The sequence below is a fragment of the Trichosurus vulpecula genome, chromosome 4 (genome assembly GCF_011100635.1).
Source record: "Trichosurus vulpecula isolate mTriVul1 chromosome 4, mTriVul1.pri, whole genome shotgun sequence".
Taxonomy (NCBI): Eukaryota; Metazoa; Chordata; class Mammalia; order Diprotodontia; family Phalangeridae; genus Trichosurus; species Trichosurus vulpecula.
Genome location: NC_050576.1, coordinates 21428492 through 21444908, shown reverse-complemented (window position 1 = coordinate 21444908; position 16417 = coordinate 21428492). Strand labels below are relative to the sequence as shown.

At 46.4% G+C, this 16417-nt stretch overlaps 1 protein-coding gene across 2 annotated transcripts in view; it reads right to left on the bottom strand.

Moving 5' to 3' along the window:
* The window catches only part of MYSM1 (Myb like, SWIRM and MPN domains 1), a 35974-nt gene extending 19800 nt beyond the window's left edge, over window positions 1-16174 (bottom strand). For both annotated transcript variants that reach the window (XR_005010166.1, XM_036754421.1), the window contains exons 1-8: window positions 16090-16174; window positions 12925-13003; window positions 12557-12627; window positions 10578-10655; window positions 10454-10477; window positions 7592-7670; window positions 5893-5991; window positions 3541-4304 (exon numbers count right to left, since the gene is read on the bottom strand). Coding sequence is in view for 1 of the 2 variants with exons in the window: in XM_036754421.1 (XP_036610316.1) it covers window positions 3541-4304; window positions 5893-5991; window positions 7592-7670; window positions 10454-10477; window positions 10578-10655; window positions 12557-12627; window positions 12925-13003; window positions 16090-16157 (1262 nt within the window). In the remaining variant the exon portion in view is untranslated. The remainder of the gene's footprint in view (window positions 1-3540; window positions 4305-5892; window positions 5992-7591; window positions 7671-10453; window positions 10478-10577; window positions 10656-12556; window positions 12628-12924; window positions 13004-16089) is intronic.
* Window positions 16175-16417: the final 243 nt, after the last annotated feature.

Genomic DNA, 16417 nt, shown 5'->3' with positions numbered 1-16417 from the left:
AACAAACAAACAAAAAAAAGAGAAAATAGTGTGCTTCGATTTGCATTCAGACTCCTTAGCTCTTTCTGTGGATGTGGATAGATTTTCCATCATGAGTTTTTTGGAAGTGTCTTAAATCCTTGCACTGCTGAAAAGAGCTAAGTCTGTCAAAGTCAGTCATCACACAATGTTACTGTTACTGTGTACAAGGTTCTCTTGGTTCTGCTCACTTCACTCAGCATCAGTTCATGCAAGCCTTTCCAGGTTTTTCTGAAATCTGCCCGTTCATCGTTTCTTACAACACAATAGTATTCTATCACATTCATATACCACTGCTTGTTCATCTATTCCCCAACTGATGGGCATCCCCTCAATTTCCAATTCTTTGCCACCACAAAAAGAGCTGCTATAAGTATTTTTGTACATGTGGGTCCTTTTCCCATTTTTATGATCTCTTTGGGATACAGCCCTAGAAGTGGTAGTGCTGGGTCAAAGGGTATGCAAATTTATAGCCCTTTAAGGGGCATAGTTCCAAATTGCTCTCCAGAATGGTTGGATCAATTCACAACTCCGCCAACAACGCATTAGTGTTCCAATTTTCTCACAGCAACTGAGTATTTCTCCAACATTAGATTCACCGGATTTTAGTTGCAAAGAGGGTGGAAATTATAAACATATGCAAATGAAGATCTGGTGCTTTTTGGAAATAAGCTTGGATAACTGAATTTTAAATGTGTTTCATATTAAAATATATTCATAGTTCATTATTGGGGAATATCTGTTCCTATTCTGATGCAGTGAATTTTAAAGTTTAAAATGGAGAAAGAAGAATGATTCTGGAGTCCTAGGCCTTGGGTTTGAGGCTTGCCTAGGCTGCTTGGTGACAATGTGATCTGGACCAATCATTTCCTTCTCTGTAAAGTGAAGGACTGGGGCTTGATGGCTGGTTTCTGGGGTTCCCTTCAGTTCTATGCCTACAATACTCCTTTGTCCCCTGGTCCTTCGCTTAAACAATTTCTAAAGCCTAGGATTTTCTTTCAAAACTGTACTTGTTGAGATCATTACCTCTATTACAAGAACGTGGAGTCCCTCACACAATATCCTATACATGAGGTAGTCAACGATTGTCACCAACAATCCCGACAATAATAACCGACATTTATATGGCACCTTTCATATGATACCATTTTGGGTGCTCTGGGCCCTAAGAACCCATCTTCTAGATGAGGCAACTGTGGCTGAGAACAGCCGTGCGAGCCGCCTGCATTCGGAGGAAGATCTCCCTGACTCCAAAGCCAGAACTCATGGCGCCAAATGGACTCCACGCGGCCTTTCAAAGTGAATGTTTTGGCGGCTGAAGCCTTCCACCTCTCTTCCAAAACACCTCCCATTTTCAGTGTCATTGCCTCTCCCCTCGGCGACAGTGGAGCAATGCCTGGCTCCTGTTCTGCTGAGATCAGTGTGGGACCCTCAAGCCCAGCAGGGAGGGAATCCGCATGGACCAGCACTGGCCAGGACTCTCGTGCCACCACAGACCGTCTTCCAGGCCTCCGTCTCTAACCAGAAGATGGATGGGCAACATAGGACTGCATGAAGCCCAAAACGAGAGAGAAGAAAGGGAGGAGGACAGCTGCGGTCTTTTCTTTATCCCTGACATGCTTCCCTTGGCGAGGTCTCAAAGACAGGCATGAACGTGGAAAAGCCGCTTCTGAGAAGGAAGGTCAATGCCAGGACTTCTGAGCAGCCTGACATAAGCCTGGCCCATCTGTCTGTTACGAATGACCCTCTGGCGAGGGGCCCCTGCACGCAGAGCCCGAGAGCTCTGGGGCCGGGCAAAGAGGAAGCCTGGGTCGCTTTGCAATCTTGGGCAGACCTCCTTCACCCTCTGGGACTCCATTTCCTCATCTGTAAAACGGGGACTCTGCCTACTTCATAGGTTTATGTGAATATGTGTGAGGGAGGAGGAAGAGTAAAATATTTGGTGAATTTTTAAGATGTTATGTCAATATTAGGTATTACACAGCACAAGAGAGCCTAGTCTCCCCACCACGCACAGAATGCTCTAAATCCACAGGCCAACGGGAGCCTCAATACTGACAGGACTACTAGCCCCAGCTTACAACCAGCAGAACAGGAGGCTCACAGAAGTTACAAGAGTCCTGCGTGACACGCAATGGCCATGGCCCAGGACCCTCCTGAGCCTTTGTGACTCCACATCCAGGGCTCACTCCCCTTCCCTCCTCCCCAACCATCACCCCCTGCCCTGGACTCGAGCACTGCCCCACGTCCCACATGCCCACTGTGCCAGCAGAGGGCTGACGCCTAATGCAGAACTCCCCGAGGCCTCGAAGGCCTCCTCCTTCACTTCTTACTTGCCCTTTCCTCACCATTTTTACCCCTCCCATCTTAGCCCCTGCCAGGAACCAAGCCCTCATCTATCATTTTCATGGCCTCCTACTGGGCCTCCTCTTACTGCAGCCCACCCCCTACACTGAGGCCAAAAGAATTCTCCCTAAGCTCCACCAGGACCTAGTCACATTCCCCTGGGGCTCCCTACTGCCTCTTCTGCCCTGGCCCCTTCTTCAGAACCCGCCCTTTAGGTCTGGGCCAGCCCTCCCCCTGGCTCAGACAGTACTTCCTCCACGAGGCCCTGCTTCCTGCTGCCCTTAGGTCACTTAGACCCATCTAAGCTCCGGGGGTCTCTCCCCTTAGAAGGGGCACAGGGCCTGGTGCAGAGGAGGTGCTGAGGCGGTATTGACTGTGACCAGCCTGGCCTACCACGATTGGCTCAGCCTCTTCCTCTCTTTGCCATTTTCCTCGTTGGCAGCTGGTGGCTAGTAGGAGTCAGGGAGACCAAGTCTGTAATTTGGCCTCAGACTGCTAGGGGCTGTGTAAGCCTCAGTTTCCCTATCTGTCCAATGGGGATGTGGTGACCCTGGAAGCCTTCCACCTAGCCATGCCACCTAGTCAGCTGGCTCACTACCTGCCCTGGCTCCCTATCGCCAACTAGGAGAAAAGTGGAAACTCCTTCTCAGTGTGGCCCCCTTCGGCCCTCCCGCCCTGAACACACCTTTTAACATCCCAGACAGACTGAGTCCTTCCAACAAGTCCCACATTTTTCTACCTCCACACCTTTGCTTGAGATACTCTCTCCACCTCCCAATCTTCTCCTGGCCCTGGTTTTTGCTCTCTAAAAATTCTCTCCTCCCTTCAAAGCCCAACCCAAGGCCCCGTTCTTCATAAAGTCTTCCCTGAGCCTGAGTATCTCTTCCTTGGATCTTTGCAAAGAGGAGAAAAAGTGGAAGGTACATGCTGTGCTATGAAACAGAAATGTTCTACCTACTTTTATTCCCCACCCCACAATCCACCCCCTCTAATAAACAGATGCCAATCCTGGGAGGGAGCAGGCGCAATGGATGGAGCTTCAGGAAAAACAGCCATAAAGTGGGAATTCCGAATACTGAGTCCTGTCTAGTCATGAGCCTAACTGAAGTGCTCCCAAGGACACACAAAAGGAACTGCAGTCTCAAAATTCCATTCAGATATGGTTTTGTTTCTTACCACTGATCCAAAATGTAATTCCTAATCTTCAAATAGCGTTCTGGAGTCTTGGCCTGGCGGCCCTCAAAAAACTCTGGGATGGCCTGCTTCTCCTCCTCCTGAATGGTGTCTCTGTTGATTTCCACCTCCTGCTCGGGCGCTTTCAACAGCTCCCTGTCCTCTGGGCTCTCCTCGTCCACTTGGCAGGAGGGGTGAAAAAGCATCTCACGATCGAGGCTGTCCTTCGGCCCTGGGCCAAGCTCTGGGCCAGCTCCCTGCTCCCCATCCCCCAACGAGGCACTTCTTTCTGCACCACCACCAGGACTAGACGTCTGATTGTCATACACCTGGTCACATCTCCCACCGTTGCAGCTGGGCTTCTGTGGCCAGGAAGAAACTCCCAAGGCAGAGTGCGCTTCCCTCTGCTCTTGTGAGGCACTGTGAAGGTCCTCCCTGGGCGCTGAAGAAATGGCCTGGTCTTGTGTCTCAGGAGGAATGAACCCCTGGGGGTCCATTTTATGGTCTGCATTATTGGAAACATCTAATAAAAGAACATTGCTGGGATTCCTTAGGGGGGTGGGGAAAAACTCATCTGATTCATCAGTGATGTCCACTTCTTCATCATCAGAGAGCGCCTCAATTTTTACAGCATTCAGCTTAGGGTCAGCATGCCCCTGCAAGCCTAATGGAGCCCCAGACTTCTCCCCGGCAAGTGCATCTGGGGCCTGAAGGTGACTGCTGCTCTCCAGCTTGGGCACGCCTTTTCCCAGACCATCTAATTTTGTCTTAGCAATTTAAGAATAGGAAAAAAAAAACAAAAGAAAGATTTTACAACTTAAATATGAGGCACAAAAGGAAAAGAACACTATTAACCTGAGTCTCCTTGTTTATTTTTATTCACATGTGTGTGCGCACACACATACACATGCACACCTGCAAACACTGACCTCAAGTTTCAAACTTACTCACGTGCCTCACTCACTTGGGCTCTGGTCATTCCTATTCACCAAGTAATTAAGACCCTGCTGTAATCACCAAGAACAAGAGCATGGCCCCGTTTTCCTCAGTAAGATGAGTGTTGGACAGGCTCCTGTGCAGGATCTGGCCTCCAGCTCTAGGGGCTGTTTTTAAGACACCAGAAAACTGGAAGTGTCCAGGGGAGGGCAACGGGATGGGGGGAGGCAGAGGGAAAATAAGATGGATCTCTAAGCATTTAAAGGTCTAGAGTGCAGAGGAGTAATGAATTAGATGCCTTGTCATTGGCCCTGAAGCCTAAGGACCTGTACCCCACCTGTTTGACCCTGGGTTGGTCACCTCCCTTTCATGCCAGTCTCTATCATCTGTAAAATGAAGGATGGGGCTTTGGAGGCCTCCAAGCTCCACATCTACAATCCTATGACTCAGGAGTGATGATGGGTGGAAGCTGCAGACAACCTAGGCCCAATGTAAGGCAAAGGACCCTAATGAACAGAAAAGATGGCTAAAGCCAGAGGACCAATTCCAATCCAATCAATGCTTCCCCTAGGGGGATGTTGTGTAAGCAAACCCTGGTCAGGCACAGGGTGGACTCAGTGCCCTCCCTGACATCCCTGTTAGATCCTATCAGCCTCATCAGAGGGATGCCGAAGAGTGGGCAGGGCGGGCAATCACTAAGGGCACCATAGACGGACACCATGCAGGGCGCTTTTAATAAATGCACACACCACACTCTCCATGATTCACAGTATTTATTTTCTGACACAGCCTCCAAATGATGATAACTTGGGTGGGTGACAAGGGAAAATTTTCAAATTTGGGTGGGCTCAATGTACAGTAACACAGAGTTAAAAGAGTGCTGGATTTGGAAGCATTTTTTGGTAATTAATACTGGGTTTTGTTTCTTCTTTGCTAATTCAAGACTGTATGCTAAAACCACATTTTAAAGTTAAGGAAATCACTCAATTCAACAAGTAATTCAAGTCATTTATTAATGCCTGAGGTGTGCCAGGCAGGTGTTGAGCACACAAACACACAACTCACATTCTCCTAGAACTTCAGAGGAAAGGTTGGCTTACGACTGTCAGTGCTGGAGCTAAGGCTTGGTACTGACTGAAGGGCTAACGTTGTGACTTGGGGACTGGCACAGACATTTCCTAGACTTTATTTACTTGTCCAGCCTGGTACACTTTGAGGACGTGCATCACTGATTGCCAAACAATTTGCATCAGTAGATTCTGAATGATTTAAAACATGACATTTTATAGGAAGACGTCCAGGCCTAAACTGAAACCCTTATGTTTTCTATATACTACATTTGATGGAAGGTGGTTTCTTTTTTCTGTTTTTCTAAGTGCCACAATTTACCATTAACTACACAAACTAGGTCCTACTTACCTTCTTCTTTAGGTACTGTCTGGCATAACTCCTGACTTGTAAAACATTGCGGCTTCCTATTAGTTTTGCAATTTTGGTCCACCTCCGACCAAACTTGGCCTGCCGTAGCAAAAAGAAATTTTGAAATGTTTTTGTTAGCTTGGAAATAGAACCTGGATAGGTGTGTCTTCTAAAAAATTACAACTGAGAAAAAAAGGAACACTCATCACAAAACCATTTTCACTTTCTTTGAAAGCTAATGAGTGAGCCCATAGTTAAGCAAGCAGGATTACTGCTGACCTGTGAAAACTGAGGAGCCCATGCAGTTACGTGACAGGACATGGAGTCAGAAAGAGCGGAGCCCAAATCCTGTCTGAGACCTTTAACTCACTGTGCACCACGGGCAGGCCACTTTCTTTTAGCAGCGCTCTCATTTGTGAAAAAGGAATGACATCAGCCCCTACTACACAGGGTTATTGCGGGGACGACATGAAATAACATAGGTAAAGTGCTTTCCAAACCTTAAAAACAAAAATAAAAAAACTCAAGGCCCCTCCCCCCTAAGCAGGGCAAGACCTTCCCAGTTGTGTGGGCTTTTAAAAAATAAACAATCTATCAATTCTATACCTATCCATACTGATGAACATCTTACACAAATAGAACAGAGCTCTTTCAGAGTCCAAGGACAAAAGTCGGACGAGAATTATTCATGAGAAAAAGGTTTCTTTTCTCATCTTTAAGACCAACTAAATATTACTACTACTCCCTAGGCACAGGCAGTGGTAGTTAACTCTGGGGCCTATTCCCCAAACCCCTGATGACATCTGTCTACACTGGATCCTCTCGTTCTACACAAATCTACCAGCAGTCTAGGCCCAACTAAAATACCAACAAATGGCTGCCTTTGCCCCAGCGTTGCTCAGAAAAAAGATGGAGGAAGAGATGTGCTAATATCTGCATTCAAATATTATCATAGTGTCATAGTGAAAATAACATAAAAAAGCTCATACTTAAGATTCAATCATATTAATTTCATTTAATAATCTCTGAACTGTATAAACAAATTTTCAAAGGCATGAAAAACTCTATTTTGGATATTCAGCAGCTTTTAATAGTAAATATATTGTTTTTTACAAAGGGATACAGAGAGGGTATTTCAAAATTGTATTGTTATGTGCAATTTTTCCACACTGATAACCTATAAACATTTAAATTGATCTTTATGAAGCATTTATGCAAATAGGTTGTTTCTGGTTTCTACCCAAAATGAAACCATTTTGATTGATTGCAGAATTCCAAATACCTGAATTAAAATAAAAATTTCAGGCAATTGCCAAGATATTGTTAATGATCCAGATGGGCAGGCATTATGTAAAAAAACATCTACGAAGTAGGAGGATTTTTCACTTTTTGTCTTAATACTTGGCATCATATAGTCTAATTTCTCTAGGAAAAACCTTTTCAGAGAGTAAAGAAAAAACTTCTTTTGTGGGTTAAGGCTGCTTAAAATAAATCACCATGATTTTAGGGGCTTACTCTATTATGAATCATATTTTGGATCTAGTTCATTATTTCATTAACTTCTTTAAAAAATGTTAAAGTTGCAATCATAAAAAATTTTGAACACTCTTCCCTACTAGTTATCACACTTATCTGTGCCCAGGAACAGCCAGAGGTGCTAGAATAATTTTATCTGAATAGGTAAAAGGCTCTTCTTTACCAGGCCTTGCTCAAAGAGCTCTTTTTCTCCCACTGTCCACTTGACGGAGTGACTGGCTGGCTTTGCAGGTGACTGAATCCTAAAAAAAGAGGTAACGTATGAAAAAAGATCACGAACGAACAACTCATAGCCGACACAACAAGAAATCATATGGTCATGGGATGCACTTAAATTCTGAGGCCCGGATCAAGGAAGATACACATTCAGAGGCACTTGGGAGGCACATTCTTTTGAGGGCACTGGGGCTAACACCAAGGAAAAACTAGAAAGGGACCAAAGAGTAATTTCAGGCAGGAAGCAAGATCAGCCAAAACTTGCTAAATCTCAGATCATAAAAGAAACAGGAAGCCTTGGGATCCTTGGTTCTAAGTTTCTCAGAAATCAAGTTCTATTTCCTTCCTTCCCCTTCTAGAATTCTGCCTCCCTCCAATCCCTTTTCTCCTGACACTTAAGAATCTCTGCTTTTTGACTACTTCATGTAATTAATAGCAAGAAAAACCAAATCAGATAAAGGAGTTAGATATATCTATGTTCTGCTTTTATTTCTTCAGAACTTCATAATATTTGTATGTCATTATCTATCTAGATAAATGTATATAGTTGGTGGGCTAGTTGACAATGGGACCTTAGGGAGTTATCCTAACCTGTCTACCTCAAATAAGTTTTTAAAAACATTTAAAAATACTCAAAGAGATGGTCCAGTGCTCAAATACCCAGCAATTACAAGACTACCTTTACTTGTCTATGCCTGAATGAGAGACAAACGTAGTCCCATCGGCTCCTTAAGATGGAGAGAGTCAGGAAACCTTGCAGGGGCTTTTTTCAGAATGCAAATGCACATCAAAATATCTTGAGAGAGAAGAAATATCTTTAATAAGAATACACTCAATTCCTAAATTCATTTGTTTCCTCTGGAAAGGAGAACAACCATTAGACTGGACATGACAGGGAGGTGACCCCTGAGATAAGGAGAGAGGAGGCCTCAGCCCAGACAAACTGCATGCTCGGCTCCTGGAGTCCTGAGAGAACTGGCAGATGTTTTAAAATAAGCCTGTCAGTGAAAGATCCAGGGAGATGAGAAAGACCAGCCACTGGAGAACAGCCAATATTACCGATTTTCAGAAAAGGAAAGAGAACAGAGCCTGCATATAAGCCAATGAGTCTGACTGATTCCTGAAACAATTCTAGAATGGCTTGTTAAAGAGATGGCTGGAGAAAGTCTAGAAAGGAAGTGGTGATTTCAAAGAGCTAGCACGGGCTTCAGCAACAACAGGTAGGTCAGACTAACAGCATTTTTTTTTAAACGATTACTAAATTAGTGGATGAGGAGAATGGCACATATTTTAGCCGGCTTTAGTAAAGCTTTCCATAAAGTACCTTGTACTATTCTTGTAGAGAAGATGGAGAGACATGGGTAAGAAAATAATACTACCAGAGCGCTGTATAACCAAATGGATGGTCAGACTGTATTAGTTGTAAATGGTTTAACACCGGCCCTGTCAGGTCTCCAGCGGACCATTCTAAGGATCTGTGCTGGGCCCTGTGTGGGTCAGCCTTTTTGGCAGCAACTCGGATAAAGGGGATAGATGGCATGCTCAACCCAATGGCACTAAGCTGGGAGGGAGAGCAAGTCCAGTAAGTCCAGGAAGATGAAACTCAACAGGGATCAACGTAAAGTCTTGTCACATGAGATAACTGTCAAACACTTAGCACAATCCCTGGCACACAGGTGTCACACAAATGCTTATTTCCTTTCCTCCCTTGTACCTAGGTAGGGAAAAAAAAAAAAAAAAACTTTTCCCAAGTGTAAGGAGAATTCAGGGATGGAAAGCAGTTGTGAAAAAGACCTGGGAATTTTAGGGGCCTGTGAGCTCAGACAAGCCAGCAGTGAGATACTGGGCAGCACTGAGAGGGGCACAGCTTCTAGAACAGAGATGAAAGGTCCACTGTATTCTGCCCTCCTTTGGAGCACTGTGTCCAGTTCAGGGAACCACTGATGAGTTGGAGGGTCCAGAGGAGGAAAGCCAGGATGGTGAAGGGCCTGTAATCCGTATCTTAGGATAAACTGGTAGATGGTACTGGGCACGTTTAGCTTGGAGAAGACTCAGAGGGACTCAACAGCTCTTTAAGCATTTGAAGGGCTGACCTGTAAAACAGGTAGAACCCTCTGTTTGGCCCCAAAATGCAGAATAAGGAACTCGATAGTGGAAATCCTTAAGAGAGAAAACTTAGGCTCAAGATCCAAAAGGTATTCCAACACAGAGAACTGTCCACAAATGGAACAGGAGGGCGAGAGCACCCCATCTTTGGAGGTCACAGGCAGAGGAAGGATGGGCACTTGTCAAGTATATTACAACTGTTTGTGTCTGGGCCTGGCCTCCTGGCTTCTGAGCTTCCTTCTAACTCCCCAATTCTGTGATCTTTACTTAATACCTTTTGCTTACTCAAAGACTATTTATTCTGGAAATTCACTGTGATGGAACATGCCAGAGAATTAAATGAACACCTCCTCAAGTTGCTCTACTGAGATTTAGCAAACTTCCTTACCCATGACCAGAGAAAATCACTTTTGAGTTGCAAATGTCACTTTGAGTCCAGTTTTTCTGACTGACCTACAATGACTTGTATTCAAGAGGCACAGCTATAGTGGTTGGCTGAAATTAGCTGCATTCATAGTCAACTAAAAAATAATACTCATATTCTTACATTCCAAAAGGAACCCAACTTTCTCAATGTCTCTCACATTTTTACATAATCCATGGTCAAGAGAACTTTGTCGCACAGATTTACAAATTACTTTGAGGATAACTTAAAGTAACTCATAAAGTCAGAAAAGGCTTTAAAAATATAAAATGTACATACGTGAGTTTTCCTGATTTTTGTGGACTGTAAAAGATAAAAAGAATAATATTATGGTTTCTGTAAAGTATTTTTTTTCAAATTCACTATGTTCCCCCAAGGTATTGCCCAACTGATTTTTTTTTACCTTTTCATGCACTTTTTATTATTTTCCTTATGATCAAGCCAGAAATTGTCTGGAAGTAATTTATTAGACATATAATATCTGTGGGGTACTAAGGAAACTTTCTGAAAACAAGTAAAAAATGGTATGTCTTTCACATACATAGATGCTGAACATCACTAGAGATTAAATTTAAAATAAAATGAATTTCACGTATTTAACATAATTGAAAATGAGTTAAGCTATTTTTTTCTAAAATCATATACTAATGATATAGTGTATCACAGAGCCCACTCCTACCTCAAATGAATTGGTATCTAAATTTTTAATGGCATGAAAAGACAGAGAGAATCCTAGTGAGGCCTGATCTGGCAAGCAGCTGTACGCTCCTCACTTCTCTGTCTCCCCCATTCTTGTTTTGTAAGGCATGTAGGATAAAAGTGCTGGGTATATATGACGGTCCAGTTGGCTGTACGAACTTCAGGGCTAGAATACACTTCCCTCACATCAACCAAAGTCATATGCATCTTCTTCCTCTACAAGGGGTATTAACCTGTATTTGTACAGCATCAATACCTCTGACATTCTGGCAAAGCCTAGGACTCCATCTCAGAATAACATTTTTAAACAAATACAATAAAACACACAGAATTACAAAGGAAACCAAGTTTGTGAATATTAAAGATGTAATTTTTTTCCCCATTCAAGTTCAAAGACCTGAATCTGTGTTCTCTGGACACCAGATTAAGAATCTCTGCTCTCTAGGAAGCAGAAAGGTTTGGGCTACCTTTATCATGTTGGGGAAACTCACTCAGACAACTAAGGATCCTCCACAAGTTTGTAAAACTAGCCAGCCACAGCGTTTGCAGGCCAGAATAACCAGACAAATGGATCCCATACCCTTACTCTGTCTCCCCAAACTCAAGGGTCCTGTGACTCTTCAGACGGCCACTAAGATGGCATGGGGGACAGGGAGAGAGAACCTAATGAAAACGTGCCAGCCTTTTCTAGGCAAATGAGGACTGCTAATTCCCAGACTTGGACAGGGAGAAGCAAAAATCATGACTGAAGATGGGGCGGTGGGTGGCTAAGATGCTCTGATGTCATCACAGCAATGACTATGCATATTTAGAGATCAGAATGCTACAGTTGAAATGGACCGTAGTGGGGGGAGTCCAACACTGTCATTTTAAAGATGAAGCCCCAAAGACCCAGAGTGATTATGGGATTTGAACAAGGCCACACACAGCTAGTCAGCAGCAGAGATCAAACTCAAGCCAAGGTCTCCTCGTTCCCAATCTCGTGCTCGTCCCACCGAACCACACCATTTCTTAATTGTCAGAAGTTTCTTTGTTCTTTTCTGAAATAAAAACCTGATTCCTTCACTCGGTGTTTTACTTGGGTCCTTACTAGAGGAGCAGTCAAAAATCAAACAGGAAAAGATGTATTCATGTAAGCGACTAGGAAGCATGAGGCTCAGCACAAATGCCAACCATGCCGAAGTACCTGGCTAAGCTAGAGATGGTCCAGTCCACAAGCACATTCCATGAGGCTGCCACTCTAACATCAAGACTATGTTACAACTGTAGAGTCAGGAAATTCCACTGCAACAGCCTTGTGGACAATCCTTTACGGAGAACATCGTTGCTATAGACCTACTTGTCATTACTGTAACCGTGCTTTTTTAATCTAATGTTTGCACAGCATTAACGAACAACATTAGGCACAGAATGCTTAGAATACTGAAGAGGTGCTACAGTTTCTGAAAGCTACCGCGGACTTTAAAATAACGATGGTCTTTTGGGGGGAAAGCTTGCTTTTTGTTAAAAGTGGATACTATGGAACACCCTAATGACATTCAGAGAACCAAAGACCTTCATGACTTTCTCTCAGGTGAAAAACCCTCCAGAATGATCTTCACTGACTGATGGTCCAAATTTTATATTTGTAGCTTTTAATATCTAACTCAATGGGTCTTGTTCCTCACAAACATTAAAGGATACTCTTCTTCCAGTAACATTTTCTCGATGGCAGCCCTGTTCTCAGCACTGATGGTATTATCCAGAGTCCAAGGCTATTAAAAGAGAAAGGTAATGTTTTTATGCTAATTGATTTTTGAGAATATCTTCTATGATATATCAGATAAACATGTGTGATGTCTAAGTGAAACATCCCACTATGACCTTCTTCAAGATCAAAAGAAAGAAGTTTTCTCACATTGTTTAAACCAAGGAAAATCTCCCAGGGTGTTACCTACAATGGCAGAGAACAAGGACAGAAGCAGGAAAATGTGGCATTCCAAGATAAGAAGCATCTCTCATACGCATACTGTAAAAAGCAAAATGTCACAATCTTCTCATAAAGCACTTACAATGAGGCCATTATCAGTTCTCCAGGTGGAATCAAGGTAGTGATCTTGCTGTAAACCAGATGCTGTATTTTCTTGGCTTCTGTAACAGATAAGAAAATGGGCACAAAGATGCTTACAAAAGTGAGCCTGCTTGGGTACTCTCCTGGGCTGCACAATGCCTGATGGCTTCCTCTCATTGCTTGTGATGTAGCAAATGATCTGGTCTGTGGACTTCGGACCAGCTTCCACAGCCAGAAGCCAGCCCTCCATGCAGGCTGGGCCTCCCAAAGGGAACTGTATTTACACAGACAAGGCTTCACTCACAAAGACAACCATGAGAGATGGCTATTACAAGTCCACCTATCCCCATTTCACAGACAGGAAACTGAGGCTGACTCATAAAAGTGAGTAAATGATGGAAGCCCAGACTGAAGCGCTCCCCCTGCTGTTCCAGCGTGCCTTATATGAGGGCATTAAGCAAGGCCTGCTGATAACAATCTGAATCTTTTTAAGACATCAAGAAAATAGACCCATTACCAACAGTCATCTTTAAGGATGATGAAAACCAGAAATGTCAGAAGTGTGATGTGCCAGCCAAAAAAGCCACTGGGATCTGATGCCTGCTGACTTCCACCACACTTGGCCCTGGACAGACAACATCTGGAGTACAGCGTTCAGTTCTGATAGGCAGTTTAAGGAGGACATTGAGAAGCTAGAGTTGTCCAGAGGAGTGCAAAGATCCTTGAGTCCATGCCATGTGAGAGAAGAGGATGAACGAAGGAGGGATGGTTAGCTTGGAGAAGAGGAGGCTCGAGGGGAACATGAAAGCAGTCTGCAAGCATTTGAAGGCTGGCCAACTGAAAGCAGAATTAGACAGTTCTGTCTGCCCCAGAAGCAGAATCAAGAGTTAGGAGAGAAGTGACAAAGAGGCCCACTGAGGCTGGATGTCAACAAAGGCTTCCTAACAAGGAGAGCTGTGTGTGGCCCTGGGCAAATCGCTTAATCTGAATGATACCAGTTTTTTTTCATCTGTAAAATGAAAAGGTTAGTCTGTTAGTTCTGGGCCGTCCATTTTGTGACTTCAGGAAAACTTCTCTGGGGGGGAGGATGTTAGCCTACACCTTTCAGCTGTAAATCTCCCGGCCCTAAGATCAGAACCCATGTCTCCTGAACACCCTGTCAGCTGGGTCAGCTTTGCGTCTTTCCTCAAACTGGACTTGACGTAGGACCTGGGGATTCCCACAGACCACTGAGATCTGAGGGCCCTTCTCCAGGCCAGGACAAAGGGCCCGGGGGTAGGAGCTGGAGTGGATGTAACGAGAGTCTCAGATTCTTAGGACTTTGACCTGAGTTCTCGCATACAGCTGTTGCTGTTCAGTTGTTTCAGTCGTGCCCGATTCTGTGACCCCATTTGGAGTTTTCTTGACAAAGATACTGCCATTTCCTTCTCCAGCTCATTTTTACAGGTGAAGAAACTGAGGCAGACAGGGTTAAGGGCCTTGGCCAGGGTCACATAGCTAGTGTGTATCTGTCAAATTTGAACTCAGGTCTTCCTGACTCTAAACCTGAAGCTCTATCCACTAGGCCATCCAGCTGCCTCAGTAGATCATGGACTTGCTATAAGACCCCACCAAAGGGACCCTCATCTGTTAAAAGGAGAACACTGGACTCGATAAATCTCTAAAGTCCCTTCCCCCCTCACATGCCCCGTTCTACCATTCTGTAACCTAGGATCCGGGCTCACTCGGGTCCTCACTAGCTCTAATGCTTCCTGTTCCAAGCTCAGCAGAACTGCATGTAACCTCCTCGAGGGCAGGGTTCGCTTCATTGTTGCCTTTGTATCACCAGCCCCAAGAGAAGCACGCGAGCCGCAGTAAGCGTTCTGTGTACTTGAGCATCCGCAGCAGAAGTCAATCGCTCAAGCCACAAGCACTCATTAAGCGCGAGCCACGTGCCCGGTAGTTTACCGGGTTATTGGTGACACAAAAGCAAAAAATGAAATGTGACGTCGGAGGACGAGCATCCTGTCGGCGGAGAGCACGAGCCCCTAGAAATCAAAAGGAAATGATTCAAGGCCGTTTGGAGGCAGGCGGCACCAGCCGGATTACAAAGAGCCTCAGAGCGCCCCATTGATGAGCATGCATTGGACTGACAGGAAACAGCCCGGGACCCCCGGAACTTGCGGGCAAGGGATGGACCGGTGTGCGCCCTACGGGGAAGAGCCTGCAGAGACGGCGCAGGGGAGGGGGATGAGGCCCTGGGGAGGGGGGAGGCCAGGCAGAGCTCACAGGGGCAGGACTGAAAAAGCTCGGAGATCCAGTCAGAAGGGAGGAGGCTCCAACCTTGCCAACCCCGGGCCTGGTGCCCCTCCAGGAGGAGCCACAGGGGCCCAGGCTTCCTCAGCACGTGGAGGTTTGCAAAGCGCTTCACCTCTGCGACTCATCCGAGAAAGGCAAGTCTGGGGGGCAGGGTCTGGGAGGAGGAGTGCTTTTACCTGCTGCACTTGGGATGACTGAGGACACAAGGCAGCCCGGGATCAGGGGACACTTGACACACTTACTAGCCGTGTGACCTTGGGCAAGTCACTTAAACCAATTGACCTGCCTTCCCCCGCCAAAAAAAAAAAAAAAAAAAGGTGCCTTAGAGTGTAAACTCCCGGGGACAGGGCGGGGCAGCCCCCAGCCACGCCCATGAGTCACGTGGGACAAGGGAGCCGCAGGCGTCAGCAAGAGGACCCAAGACAGCCCCGGGAGAAGTGTCGGTGACGCTACGGCCAAGGCGTGGCCAGGTGGGAACGGGGACCCAAAGGCGCCTCCCTCCCCAGGGTCATGGAAGGGGCCAGACTCAGTTTCCTCATCTGTCAAATGGGCCCCCGCCTCTCAGGGGGTGAAAGCGCTTCCGGTGGGGCCCTTCCGCCTCCCTGGGCCTCAGTTTCCGCCCGTGTCCGCTGGGGGAGGGTGCCGGGCTCGGGGTCACGCGTGACTAACACACAGGTGGGCTCTTCCATTTCACTGAGAAGGTGAGGCTCACCGGCCCACGCGCCGCCTCTCCAGCCCTGGCCCCGGGCACCGCCCGCCCCGTGACCATGACCCCGGCCTGGGCCCCGGGGCTTCTCTCGGGGGCAGGCTCCGCCAGAGCCCGGCCCAGACCTCCCGCCGGCCCGCTCGGCCCCAGCCCCGGCCTCACCCGCGTGGAGGAGGAACCGCCGCCGCCGGGTCCCCCTCGATATCCACGTCCGCCTCCTCGGCCGCCATGATCTTGACTCGCGACCCCGCCGCGGCCCCGCGCGACCTCTCTCGAGATCCCGCGAGACTTGAGAGACGCGATGGGGGGGGGGAGCGTCACTAGAGAGGCGAGGCGGGAGGGAGGGGCGTGGCTCCAGCGGAGGGGCGGGGCCTCGTGGCTCCAGCGGAGCCTGCAGAAGCGTGGTCACGTGGAGGATGGAGAAAGCTCTGGGCTGGAAGCCGGGGGTCCCAAGAAAAGTGGACAGAGTGGTCTCTGATGTTCCCCCACC